Source organism: Blennius ocellaris (genome assembly GCF_963422515.1).
Source record: "Blennius ocellaris genome assembly, chromosome: 21".
Lineage (NCBI taxonomy): Eukaryota > Metazoa > Chordata > Actinopteri > Blenniiformes > Blenniidae > Blennius > Blennius ocellaris.
In genome coordinates, this window is record NC_137670.1 from 4,370,912 (window position 1) to 4,388,473 (window position 17,562).

General features: G+C 41.4%; 2 protein-coding genes across 2 annotated transcripts; both read left to right on the top strand.

Moving 5' to 3' along the window:
* Positions 1-1,359: 1,359 nt before the first annotated feature.
* Positions 1,360-1,685, top strand: gngt2b (guanine nucleotide binding protein (G protein), gamma transducing activity polypeptide 2b; the record flags this gene model as incomplete). The annotated part of the gene is made up of 2 exons (XM_080517540.1): positions 1,360-1,443; positions 1,557-1,685. 2 exons carry the CDS (start codon positions 1,360-1,362, stop codon positions 1,683-1,685), a joined length of 213 nt encoding a protein of 70 aa, XP_080373666.1.
* Positions 1,686-4,491: 2,806 nt separating this feature from the next.
* On the top strand, positions 4,492-9,360 carry LOC308145342 (inactive all-trans-retinol 13,14-reductase; the record flags this gene model as incomplete). The annotated part of the gene is made up of 11 exons (XM_080516735.1): positions 4,492-4,648; positions 5,735-5,917; positions 6,386-6,627; positions 6,732-6,927; positions 7,113-7,310; positions 7,395-7,514; positions 7,597-7,735; positions 7,966-8,075; positions 8,225-8,391; positions 8,928-9,087; positions 9,191-9,360. 11 exons carry the CDS (start codon positions 4,492-4,494, stop codon positions 9,358-9,360), a joined length of 1,842 nt encoding a protein of 613 aa, XP_080372861.1.
* Between the last annotated feature and the right edge of the window lie 8,202 nt (positions 9,361-17,562).

A 17,562-nucleotide genomic window follows, 5' to 3' on the forward strand; every position in this document is an offset into this window, starting at 1 on the left:
CTCGATCTAAAACTGAAGACCCACAAATGCCTCTAGCTGGAAGAAAACTGAAGCTCAATCATGAAGCCTGCGTCCACAAGACTTAGAGGCTGATTGGATAAAGACTGAGATTAAAAGTAAATTGAGTGATTGAGACTGATCCTGGGGTGAACTCTGCCTTCACCACCTGGACTGTTTGCATTCATTTTTCACTGTGCATGTACTAAAACTGCACTAATAAGACCAAATGATGCAACAGAAAACATATGAATGAAGGGTGTCAAACTTGAGGCCCACGGGCCAAAACGAGCCTGCAAGAGGCTCCGATCTGGCCGAACCAACGAACAAACTGTAAACATTTCAAAGAAAGAATTGATTTTTTTTTTTTGAAACAAATTTCTTAAGACAGCATTAGTCATTCTGTCATGGTGAGTTTGTCAAAACAGCCATAATGCAACAGCTATAGACCAGAAAGTTTCATTAAAATTATAACTTTTTTGTTGAGATTCTACAAATTTTCGGAACTAATTGTTTGGATTTTGCAAAAATACAGACATTTTCTAGTCTAAAATATCTATGTTTAAAATACTTTTCTCTGGAGAATAATTTCGATATACTAGTTGAAGTACAATAACCTGCCAACAAATTCGTATGTATATAAGGTACAACTGAATTGCATGATCAAGATTTGACTCATGTATAGATAAAAAAGTTTGTTTGAATATTTTGCTGTATTAGGCACCAGAAGGTCTCATGAAAATAGTGTGTAAGCGTGTACATTTTGTGAAAATACAGACATTTTCCTCGCGTATCCTCTGCATCATAACAAAGAAAACCTGTTACAATTTAAACTTAAAGGCTATCATGGCACTATTTTACCTCTCAAGAGGAAACTGAGCAACAAGTGGCCAACTGAACTAAAATGTCTGACACCAACAGATGACTTGATGCTCACATTCCCATCGTTTCTATTTCAGCGTTTCACTTTCTGTTCAGCAGGTCACCTGTGTCTCCTTCCTGTTTGGAGGTTACGGCTCCTGATTGTTTAATCTCATCACGGGGGATTGGTGACATCAGGAACCTGGGAGGAGGGGTGGAGGGGTGGGGGGGGGGATCAGCGGGGATGAAGAGCAGTGGGACGGATCACAGATCAGTCAGTTTGACGGAGCCGCCAGAACCGCAGCAGGGAAATTCGGTCGATGAGCTCCTAGGAGCCAACGCACTTCTCCGATTGCTGAGGACCCCGCCATTCAACAGGTGAGCATCTACAACCGACGTCTATTAGATTTATTTGTCTTTCTAAAAGAAACGTTGGAAGATTGGAGGAATTGGTTGCTGCATTTCTTCTAAAACCAAGGATCTTGATGTTTTGCAGTCAGGATGGCTCGGGACATGTCAGACAAGGAAATCCTGAAAATGGAACTTGACCAGTTGAAGAAGGAAGTCAACACGACTAGGACATCAGTAAGTCGCCAATTCATACCAAATATCCTGTATTTGAGCTTTTTCTTGTCATTTTGTGTTCGTTAAAATGCAATTTTTTTCCCACTTGTGGTTTCCATCTCTCCTTCAAACAGGTGAGCACAAACTGCGCGGAGACCATTGCTTTTTCTGAGGAACTGGCGCCGAACGACCCGCTGATCAAGGGCGTCCCGGACGAAAAGAACCCCTACAAGGGAGACAAGGGGGGCTGCATAGTGACATAACACGCGGACAGACGTCCGCGGACAGGTTTTTATATGACAGCTGGATTGTGTCGCTGTGATGCTGTTCCTGTAGAGCTCATGTGGATAAAATGTACAGTAGAAAGATAACCTGTAATGCTACCAGGAGAGAGAGAACGAGAGAACATGGGAGAGAGAGAGAGAGCGAGAGAGAGAGAGAGAGAGAGAGAGGGACCCTTTTCATCACTGGAATACTGTATGTACCTGTTGATATGAAGATGCTTCTTTGTCAATTTGTAATTAAATGCAAATAGCTGTACAAAGCTTCAACCTCACCCGGCTGCTCTGATTATTCACCTCTGGAATCGTCAACCTGTTTCGGTCGATCGTGGATTTCGGTCACGTATCAACCCGAGTCAACAGGACCTCACCTGCGACAAAGTCGCCGGAGTCGTGTGGCGGCCGCTTAATCTGACTCCTTAAGAGGATTTTCTTTGTCGCCGGCAGTAGGTCACACGGGCCGGTTGACATTTCCTGCTTCCAAGACTTTAAGCTTCTTCCTCACTTCATCCCGGCTTCCAGCTCGAGCTCTCCATCCAATTAGGCCCGTTTTCAATGCAACAATCGACAAACACTCAACATTTCTTCAATATTTGGAAGTATCAATGTGATTTGTGTCTGTTTTTACCTCGAAGATGGCGTTATAAGTTGCACATCTTGGTGCAAGATTGGGACCTCCGTGCTTGTCAGATATAGTAGACAAAGCAAATGGAAGTATAACAGACCCAAATACTTTACTCATGAAGCCCCCAGTAACCAACTCAACTAAAAGATTTATTTTACATTACGGTTCTTAGTTTTAGTGAAATGTATACATCTGCTCTGCTTTAATTTTTTCCACACTATTTATTGCTATTTTATCTACCAAAGATCCAGATCAGGTGTAAAGATGTACGTACAGGTTTCTGTGACCATCAGGGTTTGCTCACACTAATAGTTTGCAACACTCACAGTTTACATTTCAAATCACGTAATCCATCAACCGTATTGATATACAGATCAACTACAATGTTGAATATTGTATATATATGTTGAATGTTGAATATTGTTTGGATACATTGATACAAATAGTAATATAACGGCACTTTATTATCAAAAGAGAGGAAAAAGGTCCAAAAGTCACAACATTAAAAATACGAATAAAATTACAAAACGGAGCCGAAATACCCTGCAAAATTAAGCCAAATGTTTTAAAAACAATCTACTGTAAAAAATAAATTGATGAATACAAGATCAAATCACATGAAATATAATAAGGCTGATAATTCAAATTAGACTAAAATGATTAAAATCTATCAAAAAAAAGATAAAGGCATTTCATTGTGTGCAATACTTTTATTCCTATCTTGAATCTTAAAGTTCAAAATTGTTCTCCAGCACCTATTACACTGCAGGTCACCACATTAAAAACAAGAAGACATAGTTCAATAAAGAAACTTCACTTCAGGTTAAAGTAAAATGATCGTGAAGGCAGAATTTCAGGCATCAAGTTGAACTATAGAGCATTGGGAACGAATAAAAGCATATGATAACCTGCACTATCTTATTGTGTTTTTTTTTTTCTCCATCATTTTTACATGTTCTGCAAAAAATAAAGAAAGGAAAAGTGTTTTTATAGATTTCCACTGGGGGTCAGTGACAAAATAACGTCACTGTTGAGTGTCAGGCAACACGGACACATCCAGTTTCACGCTGTTGTTCACCTGCGGCGGAGCTTTTCATTGATTTTAGATAGATAGACGAGGATTACATTGTCTGTGTGGCCACAGTTTACATCGACAGCTCAAAGTCAACTGTATAGATTGTGTTGCCTGGGTGCAAAGATCATTCAGAGATTACATGAAATGACCTCTGGTTGGGAAACTGATGTCACTGTTTGCTTCACATTTCACTGTTCCTATTCTCCAGAGTGCACACAGATGCTCTTCATTTTAAATAGCTGTGATTTGTCTAGATTTGTTATGAAGAATATTAAAAGCTTTAATTTCTTCACGGGAATAACAACTTGGTCCTTGGGTGACTTTGCCCAGTGTTGTAAATCGATAAAGCTGCATGCTAAATGTGTAAAGTCTAAGATTACAAGTACATGATGTATTATCTAAATTGCCTTATCAGATAAGAGCAATTATGAATAACCTTAATCAGTATGTTTCCGATGAGTGGGCTATAACAGATATGCAACAAAGTTGGTTTGAAAAACAGCCTGTTTTCAGATCGTCGTCTTCACACTGTTTATTTGATTTATGCTTTAAAGGCTCTCAGGGTTAGATACACACTATAAATAAATAATGTGTCTGTGTGTTTATATATATATATATATATATATATATATTTTTCTGTTTAAATTTACTTTAATTTACTTTACTTTACTTTACTTTACTTTACTTTACTTTACTTTACTTTACTTTACTTTACTTTACAATCTCCACTTTCTTTTTAAATTGTGATTCATTATAATAAATTATCACAGAAATAAAGATCATTGACGCTCTATGGTGCTCCTGTAGGTCCTGAAAAAAACCCCATTGTTAAATGTTGAAAACAGTGAGCATTTAAGGCCCCGTTACTTACTTTAAAACCTCAGCAGTTATCGTTTGAATATATCTGCATTCCAGCTGGCGTAACATTTTACTGTTCTTTAAAACTGGGCCAAAATATGGCCTTTATCTTTACTACTTGTTCTGATAAAGCAGGCTCCTCTTCCTCGGGCCTTCAGCTCTCAGCGTTATAAAAGCAGCTGCAGCTCAGAGAAGATCACAGAGGAGAGAAACACCGAGGTCCTGTCAGGATGTGGCTCCTCATCCTCGCTGCATGGCTGGTTCTGTGGGTCGGGGGCACATACTGGTACCTGTTTGGAAAAAAGAGCCCCTTCTCCCTGGAGTCAGTGAGGCCTCCCGGACCTCGGGAGTTTGACCAGAAGAAGAGAGACAAAGTCATCAAGCAAGGTAATACGATGCAGATTAAAATACTAATGGTTGAGTGATGTGATTCAGTGGTAAAGAACCAATGAAACCTCTCAAGATGCCAGAATGTAACAAGGAATTTGTTTTACTATTCTACACTTGGCATCGATCTATCTATTAATAAAATAGTATTATCAATTATAAGCAACAGAAAAAAAATTATGTAACATTGTGAAAGCAAACTTAAAGGTTAATCATAGTCTAAAGGCTTAACGTACAGCCAAAAATGTCTTTCTTTTAATAAATGATACTTAGTAATACAACAATGCATGCCTGTGTGTGTGTGTGTGTGTGTGTGTGTGTGTGTGTGTGTGTGTGTGTGTGTGTGTGTGTGTGTGTGTGTGTGTGTGTGTGTGTGTGTGTGTGTGTGTGTGTGTGTGTGTGTGTGTGTTCTATTTTTAATCTAGTGAGACATTTTATCTACAATTAAAATGTACAATTTACTATTAGATTTGTGGATTCATTCAGTAAGTTTAACAGCTAAATATGAGTCACAGTTAATGTTATTTTTTTTAAATTCAGGCTGGTTCAGGGGAAATCTTGTACTGAATGTTTGGTTGATAAACAATTTCACCATATACTCCTAACAGCCTTTTAACGTTCATGTTCTGTACATTCTTCAAACATTTATGAGACAATATTTGGTTAAAAAAAATAAATTAATGAATGAGATTTATTTGCAATTAAAAATTTTCGAAGTGAATTTTTGCTAGTCCTTTACACTATCATTTACTCAACAATAGGAGTATTTTGGCCTTCAGAGTATTTCTATATCACATCTGATTAAACCACCAACGTGAAGGTGTCCTGCAGATGAAACAATGTCACTGTGACATACTTGAAATTACAGCTAAGCTTACAGGAGTACAGTTGTTCATGCATGGTTTTTATCTAAATTAGATTATGACCAGGTTTGCAGGCTAATCTGAAGTTTATTGGGCTCAGTATTTATGGCCGGAGAATTGTTCAGCCTTCAGACTGTTTTACGCAACACACTTGTGCAACAGATCTGCTGCACTTGTTAATGGAGACTTTATGAAGACGTCGTGACGCAATGTGTCCCTCCAGGGTTCAGTCATGAGAAAGTGCCCCAGAACCTGGACGTCATCGTCATCGGCAGTGGCATCGGAGGCCTGACGGCTGCAGCCACTCTGGCCAAAGCCGGGAAGAAGGTTTTGGTGCTGGAGCAGCACGACCAGGCCGGAGGCTGCTGCCACACCTACATCGAGAAAGGCTTTGAGTTCGATGTTGGTGAGGAGACTTCTGCTCCGGCAGTTCAGGGTCAAAAATTAACAAGCATATCTCCGGATTGTGGTGGAAATCAAAGTTCCAAGAGCGTTTTACTTGTAGCTTCCAATTTTCATACATGATGAACTAGATATATGTGTTATATGTGTATTCCTACGTATACACGTGTTCATGAAATATGAGCGATGCTGATGATACTTTGCTATTTTTACTGTTACTTTTGCTGTAAATATCCATGTTTTGTGGATGTTTTGACATTTGACATGTACAAATTAATTAACCCTAATTAAATACAATTCTAGAAATAAACTATTGTGCCAGAAACAGAATCGCATTAGGTTTTGATCCCTGTGAAGCGAAAGTGTTAACCACTCACGCTGCCATACTGTACAGCTAGAAATACATGTTTTACTGTAAATTAATTTTTATTTTGCATGAAGTAACCAACAGAACTCCCTCTTCCACCTGCAGGGCTTCACTACATCGGTCAGGTCCACGAGAACAGCCTGCTGCGCATCGCCTTCGACCAGATCTCCGAGGGCCAGCTGGAGTTTCAGGAGCTGCAGCAGCACTTCGACACCATCCAGATCGGCCTGGGCGCCGAGAAGAGAGAGTACACCATTTTCTCCGGCAAGACCGAGATGAAGCCCCACCTTATGAAGCAGTTCCCCGAAGACACCGAGGCCATCGAGGCTTTCTTCCACATCATGAAGGTACTGTTGCTTTTCACTGAGTAAAAACAAAAAAAAAAGAAGAAGCAAACTTCTAACATCTGTAGACAAACTTCAAGATTAAATATCCCCCCCCCCCCCAACAGGTTTCAGCTAAGAAGACCCACTACCTGGCGACTCTGAAGTTGATCCCTCAGTGGGTGTCGTTGTTCCTGTTGAAGTCGGGCATTGCAGACCTGGTCTCTCCAGTCTTCCGCCTTACTGGCACAAACGCAACAGAACTGGTCAACACTCTGACCAGCAACAAGGACCTGCAGGTCATCTTTTCCTACCTTTTCTACGGTGAGTCGGTGGGAAATACCGCCGCAAAAAAAGAGAGGTGTGTTGCAACAACCCTCACCGTCAGTATAACCCTAACCCACGCAGAAAAGAGCCTCAAATCCTCAATGAGAGTACAGGAAATCTGTGCTTAAATAAGAATTCCCCATGTAAAGTAATAAAACTGTGTCCATGACCTCGTCGTCCAGGTGTGCCTCCGAAAGAGTCCAGCATCCTGATCAACGCCCTCCTGGTTCATCACTACAAACGAGGTGCCTACTACCCTAAAGGTGGTGCCAGCGAGATCGCCTTCCACATCATCCGCACCATCCAGAAGTACGGAGGGAACTGCCTGGTCAGAGCTCCCGTCACCCGGATCATGGTGAACGAAAAGGGAGCGGCTTACGGTGAGGACCCGAAGAAGGAAAGCTGATCTTGCTGAGTGAAAAAACACATGTTTCATTTATCAATTGTTTGGTGACCTGTTGCAGGCGTGAAGGTCAGGAAAGGTCAGGAGGAAGTGGAGGTTCATGCACCGGTGGTCGTGTCCAACTGTGGCATCTTCACCACCTTCCAGAAGCTTCTTCCCCCAGAGATTCAGGTCAAACACGGTGAGAGAGCAGCTGTTTTTTGTTTGTTTTTTAAGTGAAGCACACCACAGAGGAGATTTTAAACCCTGTTCTCTCGGCGCAGACGTGCAGGAGAGACTGAACATGATGAAACCCGCCAGGGGTTCGTTCTTAGTCTTCTCTGGATTTGATGGCACTGAAGAAGAACTGGGACTCGTGTCTACCAACTTCTGGCTGTTCAAGAACAACGACATGGACAAGTCGTAAGTATGACGTTTCTCACAGCCACTCGGGGGCGCTGTTGTATAAGAAAAAAGATGGGACGAACTCTTCAGACGCAAAATCTGCCTTCGTATTCACAGTGTAGGATCAAGTTCATTTGATTGGATAGAATGTCCATCAGTCAGATTTCTGCACCAGGACTGAAGCTTTCACATAAAACTTTTACAGAAGTAAATCTTGCATTTTCGTTTGTCTTTCTTTTCTTCTCCAGAATGGAGGACTACTTTGCGCTGAGTAAAGAGGACGCGCCTGATAACATCCCCATGATGTTCATCACAATCCCTTCCTCCAAAGACCCTGAGGCCAAACTGAGACATCCTGGTACACACACCACCATTACCTGCGCAAACAACAGCAATGACAGAAGTTTATTTGCTAATGTGTCCTCACATTAAAAAATTGAGTTGGATGAGATCAAAATTTCCTCCTGTGACCATCCGGGAAAACTGAACGTGTTCCCTGCTTCACAGGGAAATGTTGCATGACAATTCTGACGATGGCGAAATACGAATGGTTCGAGGAGTGGAAGGACACCAGCGTGCGCAAGAGAGGCGACGAATACTACAACTACAAAATGAGATTCGCCAAGAACCTCTTCGACTGGGCGTGCACGATATTCCCAAAAATCAAAGACAAGGTGCGAGCTGGTATTCCTTTCGCCTAAACCTAAACATGCAACTTTACTCTCAAACTTTCAGCGATGTTTGTGAGTGGTCACATACATATGGCCAACCTCCAGGAGAATATTGAAAAATTTGGATACAAGCATGAAAGTTTGAACACGTGGCACCTTATTCAATAGACATTGACCTTCAATGTCAATTTCAAGTGGTTATACTCTTCCTGTTATAATTTCTTCTATTAAATCAAATGTTTCTCTGTTTAGTTTAGCAAACTTATCTTTGGTTTAACTTGAACTCTTGTAGCAGGTGTACCTTTGGGGCAAAAAAGGTGGCCATCTTGAAAAATGGCTGACAAGCTTTAATTGAATGTTAACAGTGAAAGATGCTTTCTTTTATCTGGTGCACCATATACAGTAGTCCAATTTACTTGTTATTGTGGGAAACAGCCATGTACATTTCAGACATACACCATGCACGATCAAAGTGGGGTTCCAAGGCTCTGGAGACAAAGTACAGTCTCTCCTCATGACTACATCATCTGTTTTCCCAGTTGGTCTTCCAGGACGTTGCGACCCCGCTGACCAACATGCACTACCTGGGCGCTCAGCGTGGAGCCATGTACTCCGCCGAGCACAACCTGGAGCGTTTCCAAGCTGAGGCAGTGGCCAGGAACAGGTGCAACACCCCCATCAAAAACCTCTACATCTCAGGTATGAAAGTGTGGGGAAACCCCCCCCCCCAAAAAAAAACCTCCTGACCACCACGACCTCAGAAAGACTGGAGTCTCATCCAGTGTGCTGCGTACATTTTCAGGCCAGGACGTGTTCAGCTGCGGGATAGCAGGAGCTCTGCACGGCGGACTCCTCTGCGCCTCCACCGTGTTGGATCACATCGTGTACATCGACTTGCTCTTCCTCAAGAAGAAGCTGAAGAGGCGGAAGGCCAAAGAGCTGGCCCAGCTGGCTGAGAAGAAGCTGCAGTGAGGGAGCAGCCCTTTGCTGCCCCTGCAGGTCGGCTGTGAAACTGCACAAGCCTGCTGGGAAAGGATGAAACATATTGCTGCTGTGTGTTATTTCCACTAATGTGATAAAGTATACACATGGGTAGCCCTGGTGCACTTTTATGATCCCTATAAGGAAGAGTTGTCTTATTTCTACTGGAAGAAATTAAGTTATAATCCAATAGTAGCACACATAGCTGTGAATTCTAGTTCACTTAGCTTCCCAAAACCCACAAACAATATAACAACACTCTTCCTACACATCAACTGCATTACTTTAAAAAAAAACAAGCAAACATAAAACAGGCTTTAAACCAATATATTTTAGGGTCATTACAGTTTAATGTGGTTGCAGGAGCACATTGCTTCTTTTCAGTGTTTCCTAGGTTGCAGAGATTGCACATTTAACCACAAGATCAAATGCATGTAAATATTTTCATTGTACTGCTTCAATATATTCCTGACTGTTTTGTATTAGATTTTATATATATATACATTGTAATCTTTATTCTTACCAAGATAATACTTTTGATGAAATATTTTTCTTTATGATTTTACCTAAAACTAATGCAAATAAATGCAGAAAAAGCCTTCTTTATTGCAAATGTTTTCCATTCCTCTTTTGCTTTCTGATGCATGAAAACTGACGACAGTTGTATATGTATACTATTTGCAGAATTAAAGTTTTTCAATTTCATATCAAAGAAAACCTGTGAATCCTGCAAGTTGAGGCTGATTTTTTGTTTCTTTAATTCATGAAGTTCTATAAAATATGACCAATGATTCAAAATAATTCAGATTTCATTACCTTTTGGTCACCATTGGTGACTAAAAGGGGTCTTTTTTTGGCCTTTTGTAAAACATTTCCAATAGGTGTACTAAACTTGTAATCCCCTCTGGGTTCAGTTCCCACCTATGTTGTTCTGACCCGACTTGTAACCCCGGCGTTGTTTGGATACCAGCTGAAATCAAACGTACGAGGGAAACCTCAGACTTCCTGCGCTAAGTGAACATTTCCTCAGCAAACGTTGGCAAGATTGGCTGACAAACTGTGGTCTGTCGGCGACGACCGGGGGGATCGGAGGAGAAGAATGCCCCCTCTGTCCCAGGCCCTCGGTGGGATGCCACAGAGCCTCTCTCGCTCTACTCGCCTCTCCGTCCCTCTGCTGTCCAAACCCAGGCAGAGCTCGCACTGCTGCTCACGTGAACAAGCTATCAAGGAGAGGAGAACAAAAAAAAAAAAAAATAGGCCCAAACTAAGACCAATGCAAGAAGTATGGGCAAAAAGGAAGGGACGAGTTAATTATACTAACTCTGTAGGACTGGAAGGCCTTAACGTGTAATTACCACGGCGAGAAGCGGTGCGGGACTTCATAAATAAACGTGACAGTAGCTCTTACTTTCCTATGCGGAGCTCCGACTGACTCACAAAGCTATAAACACTTTAGGAAACAAGGCCAGCCATCTTTTTTCTTTAGCCGAGTGACGTGGCTTGAGGAGTCGGCCCGGTAATTTAATCCAGGCTGAAGTAGCTCAACAGCTATTGGGTGAATTTGGATTTGACTGACCGACTCTTCCTCGTTCTGTTTTTAATTACAGTAAATATGGGATGGGCTGCCTTGAGTTCGAGGGCAGTGAGTTTCACAGTGGGATTATCTTGAGGCTTTGTTGCTTCTCTGAGTAGAGTTTGCACGTTCTCCCTGCAAGTATGGGTTTTTAACTTCGGCTTCCTCCCGCAGTCATAAACATGCATTTCTGATGATCTGTCTAGTGTGGAAGAGTCAGCTGGGATTGGATTTTTTTTTTTTTTTTTTTATTAATCAAACCCATGCATTCTTTGCAATCCCCTGCTCTGAAATGTGTTTTTTGTTGGGAACTTTACCGTTGAAAAAAACCCCCAGACGTACAGCCTTAATCTAAGAGAGTTATAACGGAAAGGTTCTTCTTGACCACTTAAGCTCTACCTCAACTTTTTTCCTCTTTATATCTTTCTCCTCCTGCAGGCGGCTCCCACATGTTTAGACATGCTCCGACATTAGGAGAGGCCCACAGGGTTGAATTTTAAAAGAAGTCCACTCTTTCTTTCCACAGTGTGCTCAGCTTTTACTCTCCACCCAGTTACATCAAATGAATATGACAGAAACTTTGCTTCCTTGCTTTTTTTTTTTTTTTTTGTCTGCCCTCTGGCTTTTTAATGTTAAATTGTGAAGCATCGAACACTGTATAGAAGCAGTAGAGTGTTGCTGCTGCTTTGCTCTCTCTCCTTTGCGTTTTCAGCCAGCTTTCCTTCTTTTTCCAGATGTTGGAGCTCCTCCCCGCTGGCCTGCCGCAGCCTCCCACAGCTTGAACCCAGCCAACAGCCACAGCTGCTACCAATCTGAGCACTCTCACCAGAAAGTTTCAGGAGAGGAAGAACGAGTCTGGAGACGGCGGCACCCAGAATCAGAGCAGCCTTTAAAGGCATGAGTCGGCCATAGAAATTCAATGGTCCCTCCTACTAAACTACTAGCCTTCACAAATGTCAGAAATCACAATTTCTTTGCATAGGTAAAACTTTTGGATACTTGATTTTTACCATAGAAAAAGGATTAAAAAAAAAACCTGATCCCTTCATGTCTGTTTCTTTTACCTACAATGAATGAATGATTTCGTAGACCTCTTCTCATGGAAAAGCTTCAGGCCAACTATCTGTGGAGCCCCATGGAAAATATGGAGAAAATGGCAGCTGCACCAGTTCTCTTCTTTCTTCAAAAGCATGTCCAGTGCATGCGTCGTCTACCCAGAGCACAACCGTAGCACCCACAGCACGTACAGATTGTGTAAGTTAGTGCTGCATTCCTGACAATAACTCTGTTCAGTCACTGATGCAGAAGCTGAAAATTGCTTCATTTTACAATCAAGGCCATTTTCAATTACCACAACATTTTCAAGTGAAAATGCAACACTTTCATTGCATTTTGGGGTCTATTTACATGTCAACGGTCATCGGAACCACTGAAAATGCAACTTGTTGAAAATGCTCCGACTCCGTTTACATGGAAACGGTGGGAAAACTCAACTTTTTGTACGTGCAATCACACCTTTAGTGAACATTTCTTCTGCATATGATCAATAGCTGGACAATAAGAACAACATTGGCCTCCAGGGTGTGATGACTCCCAGTCCATATTCTCCTGGGACTTAGTACTTTTATAGTTGTCAGTCACTGTAATAACAATCCAACTTGGTCTAGAATGTCTGTGTTCTCCGATTGTTAATGTTTATAGTGTATTGTTCTCTGCAGCATGTGTGTGTGTTGTTTCATTACAAAAACAACCAACAGCGCTCACGAGATACCCTACAAGCTAACCACAATTTTTTTCCTCCAGCGTTTTTGCCGTTTCCATTGAAACAGACAATGTTTTTCAAAATGTTGTCATGTAAATGCAAAACCTTTCTGAAACGAAAACGTAAAGACATACGTTTTTCACTTGAAACGTTGCATAAATGTGAACCTATGGAATCCAAACCATCTCCTTCTAGTTGTTGGTAACGGGTTTGTTGCAACACTGGGGCAGGGACAGAGAGAATGAACCAGCTGTAGGCCAGGGACCAAACAAAATGCTAAAGCTGTGAGCTGTGACAATCGCCTTCAGTTTCCAGGGTTTGGTTTCCCTTGTTTTCATGAATCAACAAGTTAACATGCTATATGAATGACAAGCCTGCACAAACGCATCATGGCTGATTGTAGGACGACTCATTTGTTTTCTTCACCTTCTATAGGAAGCACTATATGCAGGGCTTTCCAGGCCTCGGCGTTCCTCTTTCAGCTGTTTGCAGTATTTCCTGTGGGGCTGCTCAGCTCATTTCAATGTTTGATGTGTTGCATGTTGGATGAGAGAGAGAGAGAGGGAGAGAAAGAGAGAGAGAGGAGGCAGAACAGAGAGGCCCAGAGCTCTTCTCTGGGCCTCTCTCTATCATTTTGAGTCAAGTCCATATGAAGCACAACCATTTCTTCTCTCAGAGTCACTTTTATCACGAAAGGTAAGCGAGTTACAGCTTTTAGTCCTGAACACACACAAGGAACTCTCCACTTCCAGCTCATCTTGATCCCCGAAATGTAGCCGGAAGACATGCATACGCCTCGTCCTCTGCTCATTTGAAGCCATGCAGCAGAGTAGACAGGCAGGAGACCAAAACAAAAATAATCACCACCTTTAAAACCTGTGATCACAGTTTGTGGCGGGTCCCGGGGGATCCAGAGCTAACGGTGTCAGATGGAGATGGAGCTGAAGGTTCGATGTGTAATCAGGTGAATAATTGGGTAATTGTGAACTCTTTAATTCAGGCTGAATCAAAGAAATGTTTTTTCTTCTTCTTGCTGCTTCACACCCATCTGGGCTGCAGCTCCTCCTTCCTGCAGATGCTTCACACATGATCCTCGAGTCTCATATTTCACCGTTTCGCCCCCACCGCCATGCCGGCCCCTTGAACGCAGCCCAGCGTCTGAACGCCGGCGTCCGCATTCGTCATCACTGCTTCTTCTGGCTTGTGTTTACACGGCCCAGGCAGCTTGTGAACCCGAGGAGAGAGTGTGTGTTTGTGTGCGTGTGTGTGTGTGTGTGTGTCTGTGTGTGTGTGTGTGTGCACTAGAGGGGGCTCTACAGTGTGTTTTGTGTGTGTGATCAGAGCTCAGAGGAGAGTCCTCAGCACATGGTTCACATACAGAGAAGTTTTATGTGGCATTTCTGCTTCTCTGATTGAAGGTTAAAAGGTGATCATTTTCTGCACAGAGTGAAACAAAACTTGAAGTATATGAAGATTAGATTACTTGGATAAAAATGTGTGCCGAATATCACCAATAAACTGGTAAGGACCCAGTTTAACCACACCACCTATCCACATTTGTGTTCCACAGTTTGCTGAGACATTCGCAGGTTTTGATCCTCACACATGCCAAATATTTACTGAGCTACTTCACACAGATATGAGTAGCAGTTAGACAGAAGACGGCACAAGTTATTCCCCATGGACTTTAAATCTTTTACAATTTATGACTTGGTATATCTTCCTTTAACTGAAGAATGTCAAATATAAGGCGTGAGGGCCAAAACCAGCCTGCAAGAGGCTCCAATTTGTTGATTAAAATTGGCTTTATGTTAAGATTGGAGTCATTTTCTGCAGTAATTGTTTTGCTTTGTGACATTTTCATCACGTGTTCAGTGTGCCACAACAAAGCAAAACAAAGACATTTGAAATTTAAATGTTATTATGGCAGTATTTTACCAGTCCAGCCTACTCAAGATGAAATTGGGTTATATTTAGAACCTGAACTGGACATTTCACTGTATTTTGCACAAGAAGGTGTCATTGAAATTGGCTTTATGTTGACATTGTAATAATTTTCAGTATTAATTGTGAAAATATACATATTTTCAACATGTATATGATACAACAAAGAAAAAGTTTAAAGTATAGATGTAAAGCTTAACATGGAACTGGGCTGAACTAAAATGTGTGTGACACCCCTGCTTTAACTGTTACTTGTTGTTTTACACTGAATATAATCATAAACTGATAAAGAAATAGTTATCTTATGCATATAAAAGTCCCACAGACCGACCTGGTTTGTTTAGAATGTCAGTTTCTAGCTTACCAACACTAATTCCTCTGTGTTTCCTCCCCTGGCCTCTTCACGTCTGAGGACAAGGCCTCACAGCGTGATAATCCCACAGGGGTCGTACCTACATGTTTTTACACCAGCGCTTGGATCAGGTAAGACCCAATCTGAAGTACGTATTCCTTTTCCTGGAGGATCGTTGCAGATCTCACTGCTTCAGGAGTCCTTTCATTCACATTCTGTTACATTAAAGCCCAGAAGAAACAGAACAAATACAACAATGCAATACTGAGAGAAACACAAAGAAAAGTATATGTGCCTCCAGTATTGTTCTTGCCACGATGAGAATCTAATGATGGGTGAAGGAAAAATACATTCTCATCGTTCTTAAATTCCATGTCTTAACACACTTGAAATGTTTCTTCCAGCTGTATCTCCCGTCAGACAGAATGAGGAGAAGCTGGAGATGCTGCTTTGGCTCATGATTCACCCTCACTGAACTCATGTGTTCGGTCTGAGTGTGATTAAACTTCTCCAATGAGAAACGCTGAACCACAGACAAAGACCTCCCCAAGACCACAATGATAGACTCCACCTCTCTCCTTCTGGTCTCTCGCTCTTCAACGTAAGCAGGCTGTCCAGCCATTTTGGGTCCTGCAGCCTGAACAAACGTTTGTGGAATAATTCCCACATTACTTTGGATTTTGTCATTTTGTTGTGAAGTTTTCACCATAAATGACACATATAATGAGTAATAAATCAGGTTTTACACAATTTTGAGCAGAGATGAACAGCAAATCGATATAATTTTGACCTTCAGGCACAAACATCTAATCGGAAAAGAAATGAATATAAAAAGCTTTTGTGAGATACATAATGGTTGACTATAGCTTTGAATATCTATAATAGTAATGTAAATTCTTGACTACTTTAAAAATAAATATGTGCAACACATTGCATTGTATATTAGAGGACATTCTTACTGTATATATTTACATATAGAAAACTATATATTTGTAATATATAGGAATATCAAATATTGGAGAACAGGTTTTACTACTTCTTACCCCTTTTCATTCATGTTCATCAGATGTGACGTACGTATGTTTATTGGTATGTGAGTATACTCAGATATAGATGACCTATTTTGTCTCAACATATTTTCACAAGATATAAATGTAATTAATTATATCATTATCGAACAGGGTTTGTATACATGGATATGCATGTGTGTATATGGAGTATATGGATATACATAGGCGCATCGGTGTGTGTATGCGATTGCACACGTTTTCCCATGTCTGAAATGATTATTATTAATAACTTTTAGATAAAAAAGCAAAAATAAATAAAGAAATACAGACAAAAATAATGTCCGAATGTGAAGATAAAAAAAAGCTGCAATTGCAGAATCTTTGTAATCAAGTCATTATATCAATACAAACTGTGATTTATAGGATAGAGCTGAGAAGAGTGGATGTGTCTGCACAGCGTGCTGGGTGGATATACTGTATGGCGCTTCAGGTGAGATAAAATAGGCATCTTGCTTGTTTTAGCTTGCTCAGGCCTCCGGGTGCTTAAATGCAAGACGAGATCACAGTTTCTCTCTTTCTGCTTGGACTGGAAACAGTGGAGGGCACGACACATGACAAGAGTTTATGAATGGAAACAAGAGCAACTGTGGAGACATCCAAATACAACTTTTCAAAAACGACTCCGTCTTTGTGTACGTAATCAGACTTTATGGAAACACTCGGTTTAACGTTCAGTTCTTTATCAGACAGACTGAAGAAGTTGCTGGGGTTTGAAGCCGGGACTTCGATGGTAAATCGAGAAGGTTTTTTTTTCTCGTTTTTTTTCTGTGACAAATCAAGAAAACATTTCTCCTCCTTAAGGTTTTGTTTCTGAAGCTGAAGTCACAGCGCAGAGCCGGGACTCTGTGCAGCTTTAAATGATTCCAGATGCTACGAGAATTGAGCTCATGTGTGGGTCAGAGAACAAAAAGATGCTCCAGTTTTCCATCATTCTTTCCTTTTCCTACTTTTAGTATCAGGAGAAAGAAGTCCTATAGCTGTGCTTTCTTTAACGTTTAAACAAAAAGCATTTCCCAAGGGAATGATATCAAATTTCAAGAATATGGAAGAAAACAGTTTGGGGATGTGGAAAAAAAAAAAGAGAGAGTGGGAGGAGAAACGGAGGGCTGTAATCTTTTCTTAAACTTGACTGCTGTGAACGACACAGAAAAAAAAAAAAAGAAAAAGAAAAATCCACACGTGACACCGGAGCTGAAAAAGTGACAAACCTTTTTTCACGCTGCAGAGACAAACTGCATGACTTCATGATGTGGTGTTTCTGAAGAAGAAAACTCAGGGAGGGGCTGGGTGGGACCGGGGCTGGGTTCAGGGGGGCAGGGGGAGAAGGTGGAGCACAACACAAACTGCACTGAACTCTCATGATGCCCCGGGGTGGGGGTAGCTCCTTCAGACTGGGTGAGGGAGAGCAGAGAGGAGGGGTAAGGGAAATCAAGAACTTCAGAAATGTGTGAGACAGGTAGAGACAGGACCGAAATCAAAACGGAGAAAGACC